This window comes from Poecilia latipinna, unplaced genomic scaffold, assembly GCF_001443285.1.
Source record: "Poecilia latipinna isolate Pla-1442-1.1 unplaced genomic scaffold, P_latipinna-1.0 Scaffold3978, whole genome shotgun sequence".
Classification (NCBI taxonomy): Eukaryota; Metazoa; Chordata; class Actinopteri; order Cyprinodontiformes; family Poeciliidae; genus Poecilia; species Poecilia latipinna.
This window is the reverse complement of record NW_015116594.1, coordinates 8803-17954: the sequence shown is the minus strand read 5'-3', so window position 1 is coordinate 17954 and position 9152 is coordinate 8803. Positions and strand designations below refer to the sequence as shown.

At 36.4% G+C, this 9152-nt stretch overlaps 1 protein-coding gene and 1 long non-coding RNA gene across 2 annotated transcripts in view; one reads left to right on the top strand and one right to left on the bottom strand.

The window, feature by feature from the left end:
• The window catches only part of LOC106941996 (integrin alpha-11-like), a 16381-nt gene extending 7672 nt beyond the window's left edge, over positions 1-8709 (bottom strand). The window contains exons 1-9 of the mRNA XM_015025159.1: positions 8652-8709; positions 7257-7469; positions 7089-7159; positions 3179-3323; positions 2568-2716; positions 1538-1681; positions 1071-1274; positions 802-932; positions 203-375 (exon numbers count right to left, since the gene is read on the bottom strand). Coding sequence (XP_014880645.1) covers positions 203-375; positions 802-932; positions 1071-1274; positions 1538-1681; positions 2568-2716; positions 3179-3323; positions 7089-7159; positions 7257-7469; positions 8652-8709 — 1288 coding nt within the window. The remainder of the gene's footprint in view (positions 1-202; positions 376-801; positions 933-1070; positions 1275-1537; positions 1682-2567; positions 2717-3178; positions 3324-7088; positions 7160-7256; positions 7470-8651) is intronic.
• LOC106941997 (uncharacterized) lies at positions 3343-5773 on the top strand. Its single transcript, XR_001423520.1, has 2 exons — positions 3343-4095; positions 5059-5773. It is a non-coding gene; the product is annotated as an uncharacterized LOC106941997 (long non-coding RNA).
• Positions 8710-9152: the final 443 nt, after the last annotated feature.

Here is a 9152-nt window from a genome sequence, read left to right as displayed (position 1 = left end):
CAGTTTACATTGTTACTCTTGGGTCTCTCCCCAAAAAGACACCAGAAGACAGGCACATTTTGTTGATATTTAGTGCTGCACTGGCTAAACCAAACTTGTCCAGTCTTACCCACCAAGCCCCTGGTTCAGACTACAACTATAAGTTGAAATTGACATGCAGCAGAATAAGTCAACCAACAGAAAATGTGCAGGTATCACTCACCAACTTCCTTTCTGTAATCTTTCTTGTTTTTTGTCATACTGTCCAATTTCAGACAGACAACAAGTGACATGCAAGTGACCTCCTTCCCACCACGCTGACAGTTCTTATTAAAGATGTTGATCTTCTCTGGTTCAAAAGTCATTTTGGCTTCAATTCGCACTACGCCACGGGACCTGAACAGACAGAACACCGTGTGTCCACATTTTATACTTGGAGGAAGTTCGTCATAACTCTTTATTTAAAGGCTATTTAAACACCAAAAATTAATGGAATAAATTATGGACATGAAAAAAGTCCAGAAAGGCATACCACATCTTTGGAAAAAGATTCAATGATGAAACGACATAAGAACACCAACGAATGAAAACATTTAATGTCCCTGGCCAAGAGAGCAGCTGAAGAGATAGCTGGTGACTCCAGAACTGAATGTCTTTGTCTGCAGGGGAAGGAGACTTGACACTTTTTGATAACCCTTTCCACAGTTCTAAACTTTTTCCTATATTGCCTCACTTCTCAGAACAGTCACAAATGAGTTTGCATCTTTAAAGTGATTAATCAAAAACTACCAACACTGTGAGACCAACAATCTCCAATCTTACCAGATGATGACGGCAGCTCCTAGAGCTCCCGCAGCCAAATCAACAAGCCCATCTCCACTGACATCCAGAACTCCATGAAGACTTTGACCAAAGTACAGCAGGCCTGCAGAAAAACCAGCTCCAGAAATACGCTGGAAGAGCAAAATGAAGATAAATCATTTATTACACATGATTGACACAGAGCTCTTATGTCTGACAGAAAATATTAGTTTCTTGATGTGCATCTAAAGACATACAATATATGAAAAAATATTTCTTAAGCTAATTACCTGTTTGTAGTATGGTCCAATCATCTTGTTCTGGCTATGAAATATATAAATAGCTCCCTGATGGTCATCTTCTAGAGGCGCTCCCACCACAAGCTCCTTATAGCCATCTCCATTCATGTCAGCTATTTGTGCCAGCGCTGAACCCAGACGAGAGTTTTGAGAATGGTGGGGAACTTCAAGTACTCCATGAAATGTGAAGAATGCCTAAAAACATGACAGTATGTCAGCTTTAACTGATGAAACTTTATATGTATCAGAAGGAAGCAAACATTACATGATTGCTTGTAATGCTGTATTAACGTTCAGTCATTTGTTTTTGCTGTCTGTGTTAAAAGTCTTATTCCTGAAAAACTAGTTAACTGGTGACTATCTATAAACCACATCTTTCACCAATGTAATCATTAACAGTTAGCATTAAGCTACTTAAACAGAATTTTCTGAACAAGTTCTTAGGATGAGACCTGTACCTCAGATGATAGAGAGTATATGTAAACCCTTCCTCTTTCCCAGCCTTGATTGTAATACATGGGTGCTGCAACCAAAAGAAAGTCAGTGTAGCCATTTCCATCAATGTCCATTGATAACAGCCCACTGCCAAAATATGAACCAATCTGTTGATAGAACACAAAAGAAATAAATTAAATTAAGGAATTGGAGTTTAGAATTTGCAACATATCAGCAACATATTAATTTAGGGACTGCTATCAATATATGTCTTTATTACTTGTATTTGTTTCACATATTGGTTTGAGTATTTCATTATTAAAAGTTCACAGAGTAAAGTTTGCACTTGATATTTAATGCTGTAAATTTAATACTAGAACCTGAACCGATTGTAATAGATATATTTTAGCAACTTGTTCATTTTTTTAGTACATATATTTCCTTGTTCTTGTTTTGCTAGGTCTGTTTGGTTGAGTGGGTAGCTAATAAAAGGCAGCCAGTCCAGATGATTGTGGGTTTCTGCTGAGACCACATGTGAAAAACTGAACTGAGGTTCTTTTGGATATCTAGTCACTTATTCAGAGTTTGGAATAGACACCTAGATTGTGTATAAAATGTCTCTCACAAAGCATATTTAATTGTGGGTATGAGGAGCCACAGAGCTAAATAACACCCAATGCTAATAATCTCTTTATTTCTATTTTAAGCTGTCATCTGGTGAGTGCACCTACATTTTTGAGTGGACATCTTAGAAATCTAGATCCATCATCCAAGCAATGACTGCATAATGGATTAGGAAACAACTGACAAAAGAAAAGTGATTTCACATTGAGCAAATTAATGAAATATTACTTTATCAAAATAATTTTTTTTTCTTCATATCTGGTTGTGAACTGGTTGTATATCATTTTGTCATTAAATTAGTATTTATCTAATCTTAAGACTTTGAAGTATTTCTACCTGTGTGATTTTTGTATTTAATTGATGAAGAGATTTTTGGTCAATGTGAGTATCATGGCCATCTAGATTAAATGATGTGTGTGTGCAGAAGACCTGCTGTCCCAGAAGTGCCTGCAGGATAGTGAGGTTTCCATTGTTCTTCAGGGTGAATATAATGACCTTGCCAGTGTGGTTGAACCTTGGCGCTCCAGCTATGTAAAGCTGAGAGCCACGAGATGAAATAACGGCATCCACCGAATAGCCTGAAATAAAAGTTGAAAACAGTTTTCTTTAATTCTCCACACCCTATGTTTGAATAGAATTCCAACACAACCTCTTCTGAAATCCAATATGTTGAAAACGTTAAAGGTTAATGAAATTCCACTGAAACAAGCAGTTGTACCTTATAAATAATTTAAGTAGCTCAATACGTTAAATATTACAAGGTATTTCCCAAAATGCAACTAAGCATGCAATCTGTAATCACGATTAGAAAGTCAAAATTATTAGATCACATAGTTTACAAGCTTCTTTAATCCTCAGTAGACTTGCCTTTTACTGTTATGAACTGCTGCAAATATGGTACACAGTAGTACACTACTATAAATACTTGCCTTACTCACTTTATTTAGAAATCTTTGTAATTTGTTTAGTGCAAAAACCTGAACAGCATAGAAGTTTGCCCATAAACTTGACAAAGAGCAATTAAGAATAATTAAAATTACCCAAATAAGCAGCGTGGTTCTTCAGAGCTTCTGGAAACTCATCTTTGTAAGAGGATTTTTGTGAAACAACTTTACCACGTTTAGTTTCCTTTAGCACTGCACCATTCCAGTCATAGGCACCCACTGCCCCAAGCAGAACACCATCCTAAAATTTTTTTACATTTTTACACAGGATAACATGCAACACAAACGTAAATAAATCTAAAATAAAAAACAAATATACAACATATTCTCACAATAATTTTGCCCTTAAAACTGCACTATGCAACTTTTATAGAAGTTTTTTTTTTTTTTTACATGTTTATTAAAACAATCACTATTCTATGACAGCATGGTATGAGATAGATAATCTGTGCAAAAAAAAATCAATCTCTACTCTTTTCTTCTAATGCTAATGTAACCCAGGTTAACATAATCTTCACTAAATGTAAGCCTTTTCAGAAAAATAGCTATAAAATAGATAAATATGACATAAATAAATAAATAGGAGAATAAATAGAGAATAAACAGGTCTTAAACCGTTAGAAATATACAAAGTAATAATTACAGACATCATAAGTGTTGTATGTAAAAACATATTATGATATTTAATTTGGTTAAAAATCTGTATAAAAAACAGTTTTATTTTGTCAGCAGCTAAAACGGTCAAGCGTGAGATAAATCTCTTATTCTGAAGGGTCACATTGATGTGTAACCCATGTGACTAGCTCCAGCTACGTTCTCTGGCGCCAGAAGAAGCAGAGAGCGCAAAGAAGAAGCAAAGAATAAAGAAGCTTAGAGAGTTGTGCTGTGAACGAAAAAAAGATAAGAGAAATCGACGATTAAAAACATTTTTTCCATTTTTGGAGAAGGAGCGTTCTGCATTTTTCAACCTGACTGCGTTTGGGATTGTGTTATATGTTACAGAACTGGACTTGGTGAGTTAAAAAGTGTATTTTATTTTCTAAGAAGAACGTATTTGTAAAGTATTTTTATTTCGTTGAAACGGAAATCTAAAGTAGCGCATTTATGTTGTTTTATGTTCAAAAACTGTGGAAGTAACGGATGAGCTGAGGTGGGTGAAGCATGTTCCCGCCCAGCCACCCGATTTGGACGAAGCTGAAGTTGGTTTCCAATTCTAGCTTCCAATAGCTAAAGGGCGATTCCACTTAATTTTTCACTACTTTCCGCATCTTTAATCAACTCTACTTTAAAAACTAATACACCTAGACTCTTCAAACCTGCACTAGATTATTCTGCTCTAATAGCAGAATATTTAAAACCATGTTTGGGATTTGTGAAACCTTTTTCTGATTTGTGAAAACTCAATAAAGTTCGATTTTCAACATTTTTGGCACCTCTTTCATTACTACAACTGCTCTAATTAAAAAACTACAACTCATAGACTCTTCAAACCTGGACTAGATTATTCTGCTCTAATAGCAGAATATTTATAACCATGTTTGGGATTTGTGAAACTTCAATAAATGTTGATTTTACCACTTTTTTGCATCTGGATCACACTAGAACTGGTCTAATTCCAAATCTACAACACCTAGACACTTCAAACCTGGATCAGATTATTTTCAATTAATAGCAGAATATGTAAAACCATGTTTGGGATTTGTGAAGCTTTTTTCTGATTTGTGAAACTTCCAAAAAGTGTGATATCACCACTTTTTTTTAATCTCGGTCACACAAGAACTGCTCTAATTGGGGCCTGCCCATAGCAATGCATAGGGAGTCAGTCACTGCCTCCATGCATTGCATGGCAGGCACCTATTGTCTTACAATAGGTGCCTGCTAAAAGCAAATTAGCCAAATTAGCGAGTATATTACTTTATTCAGTACCAAGCAGAATTAAATGAACTTTTGTTATGCTTTGTTGGTTATTAAACCAGGCCTTTTTGAGGTTCTGCTGGAAATTGGACCGGGAAATTCCGAGTCGATTGCTGAATTGGATTCTGCTAGTGAGAAACAAGATGGCAAGCCGTAACCCAGGAGCCCTTTAACCGTCTAGCAGGAGCTACGCCCTCTGCTGGACATTGCAAATCATCCACACTGGTATGACCTGCCCATGTTTTCCTGCTGAAATAGCGCTGGATTCAGAGAAACGGGATTAACCCTTCAGGATCATCAGAGAGAAAAGACATCGATTTGAAGCACAAGTTATTCGGTCTTTTGCTGGATTGTGTCTGTTGTATTTTATTGTTCTTTTTCCTTTGAACCACATTCAATGTCTGTTACAGTGTGTGGAATGTAAAATTGTCTGTTGGGTTAAAATAGAAATAAGAAATGGTTAAAACGGGAAATTAAAAACTTTAACTTCTGAAAAGAACACTAAACTAAAAATAGATTTAAAAGATTAAAACAAACTGAATTAAATAGATTAACAGTATCAACTTGAACTTAAATAGAACTATAACATAGGTTTAAATAAATAGTATCCTTTAATACCTAACAATAGGTTTAAATTTAAAAAATGGGATTATACAAAATATTTGGAAAGAAACAGGGAAACTATTTTGTATTGAATTTGTGTCATTGTATGTAAACTGTATAATTGTTGTTTATTTTCTTTTTCTACAAAAATAATTAGCCGGCAGTTTAAACTTATTTTCTGGTCTGTGGTCATTGATACACTTGCACTTCTCCCTACCCCCACAGCCGAACCTAGCACTGGTCCTGTTATGAGTCTAGTACTGTAATCACATCGTAAGTGTTACTTTAACTTTAGAAAAATATAACTCGATCAGAAATAACCAATCAGAAACAGGAGGAGGGTCTTAGGTTTTAGCGCTGTCAAGTATGCTTATGTACACATTGCTTACACTTTGCTTGCTCTGTTCTGTGGTTCGCTACAGCTTCTTCCAGAAAGAAGGCTAACTAGTCGCCGCTAACAGTGAGGCGGATAAACTGTTTTCCTGGAACAGTGGGTTGCTTCTCAGAACTGGGAAGTGTAAATGTGTGTTCTGTGTTTATGAGCTGAATCCATATTGATATCAGTCATATACAGTAGAGGCTGCTGTGCCTAACAAGCTGTGCCTTTATTCAAACCAAATATTTTATTATTTCTCTTTAGTTTTCAGTTTGTATTTGATGAACCCCACCAGTAGGTCTCAGGGATTGCCACATCATGCCAGTTTTGAAAAACACAAATATTCTAGAATCAGTTTTTTCTGTTAGTTCTCATTACAGTCCAGTTGGTAGCAGTAATGCACCTTTATAATTTGTCTGCTAACCTCCATAAAACACCAGAAATAAACAAGCTTAAAGACTAAAAAGGCATGGACTGTAGTCCATGGCTACAGTCCATGGCTACAGTCCTCTCTCCCTTAGAGAGAAGTCTACGGGACCTCTCTCTAAGTGAGAGGTCCCTTAGAGAGAGGCCATGCAGTGGGTTGACCAACTGCTTCATGGTGAGTCCAGAAAGCTCCTCCTTTTCTGGGAGTTTCTTTAAGATGGACACATGATGCTCCTCAGTTAACAGGGGCTTTCTCTGCTAATGAAATGGATGGCAAAAATACATTTTGCATGCAGTTTCTGATTCAGTGTCATAAAAGTACTTTTAACAGAAGAAAAAAGGCTCGTATATCTGTTTTTTCATCTTGTGTTTCCTAGCAACATGGATGACACACGATGCTGCATGACCCCAGTCATTGATCTACTTTTTAATTTTATTTTGATGTCAAGTTGTAGATTGCAGACAATTTCTTTTCAGCTAAATATAGCTAACTTCATATCGTTTTTTGGGCACAAACATTCAGGCCCTCTTTTAAGATGCTCTTACTGATATTTAAAACTCAGTGGTCTTTATCGGATTTAAGGTAGATGTATGAACTGAGTTTTGATGAAAAAAAATTGATTTATATATATTTTACATTATAAAGCACTGAACAAAAAAATGCCTGTCACAATATGAGCTACTTACATTGACTAAATGTGAAGAGAAACCAGCTTGAGCCATCTGCAGACCAAACCCCTTACCCTGACTGCTAATGCCTAAAAAACAATCAGAAAACAGAGGGATAAGACTCTTATCTTTACATTCTCCAAACTGCCTCAGTCAAAATCTAAAGAAACTATCCCATTTACTTACCTTCCAAAGAGAAAATTCTTTCTCCAAGAGCATCTACAATATCCTTCAGTGCAGACTCATCTGTGACTTCGAAGAAATGCTCCTCATCAGGATCACTGGCAATGAACTGGATTTCTTTAAGAAATGCCTCAGGGTTTATTCCACGGCGATTGTAATAACCCAGAACCTGAACACACACAGGCAGTGATGTGAGGTCAGGGGAGGCAGATGAGGCTCATCACTCAAAAATAATATATAATGATAACAGAATTTATATTGCTATTTTTACACTGTGGTTTGGTTTGTACTATAACGGCCATTACAGTAAATGAAAAAATAAAATATTTATTTTTCATTTAGCTTAACCAATTTTGATTTTTTTTTTCTTCAAATTTGCAGAATTTTCGCAATTTCCCATTCAAATGCTCAGAAGCGAAGCTGGTGAGGCAGCAGCGAGCTGAACCTCACCTTGGATTACCAATCTCTCGCTAACTGCACTGGCTGTTATTCGATATGTTATGTTCCTCCTGTCTGTACGTCGCAAATAAAATGGTGAAAAAACATTTACTATATGAACTGCTTATCCATAATTTAGCTTATCTATATAGTGTACAGTGTTTATCGTCACTAACTGTGTGAGTGTAACATGTTCTGTGTGCTGAGGAGCGATCATAAACGGCAGGGAACAGATTCGAGGTGAGGCCGGTGTTCTGTCAGATCAGCATAAGTTGTCAGATAGTCATACGCTTAGCTCAAACATGTATACACAGTCATTACCATATGATTTTATTTAATCAGCAACATAGAATCATGACGTAGATCATCATACACTTTGTTATTAACAGTTATATGGCATCCTGACTTAGCGGTTAAGTAGGTTAAGGGGTTTTACACGGGCGTGTGTTGTAGTTGACTGCAGCTGCAGTCAGACCTGCTTTAAATACACTTTGAAACCACGACAACGCATGTATATTTATCTAGTTATATTATATGATATTATAAACAATTTAATGACTTATTTTCGTCATAACTTGTTACGTATGCTGAACTGCGCATAAAGAAGTCAGACCGTCAGCGGAGTCGTCAGTTCAGCATACGCAACAAGTTATGACGAAAATAAGTCATTAAATTGTTTATAATATGATAACTATATAGATATACATGCGTTGTCGTGGTTTCAAAGTGTATTTAAAGCAGGTCTGGCTGCAGCTGCAGTCAACTACAACACACGCCTGTGTAAAACTCATTAATCTACTTAACCGCTAAGTCAGGATGCCATACAGCTGTTAATAACAAAGTGTATGATGATCTACGTCATGATTCTATGTTGATGATTAAATAAAATCATATGGTAACGACAGCATATACATGTATGAGCTAAGCGTATGACTATCTGACAACGTATGCTGATCTGACAGAACACCGGCAGTTTTCTTGCCTCCTGGCGGCAGCGAGTGCTCATGATCCCAGACATTGGTCTTGTGACTCCACGTCTGCAGAGTAAGAGACAGCGAGCTAGCTATACAGTAAATAAGTCAAATGCAGCGATATATTTATTGTTTTCTCCTCTCCTCCAACGTCAACATGGATGACTACATTTCTACAGTTTTCTAAAGTTGATTTTCAATCGAAGCATGAAATAATAACTAAAGGAAGACCAACACCGGAACTGAAAGGTTTGCTTCAAACTATGAGACAGAAGGGTACTGCTCTTTTCAAATGAAAATAAAAGACAGGCTTTGTGGATGTCCTGCTAGAAACTGCCCTTTCTGCTTTCCTGGCCATCTTTTCTCAACTTATGTCATCAGGTTCTATTTGTGTCAAAAATAAGTAGAAGTCATAAGTGTAGATGTCGTTGGTCTATGTCGTTGCTGTGTGTCTTTGGTAGATGTCTATGGTCTATGTTGCATGTAGATG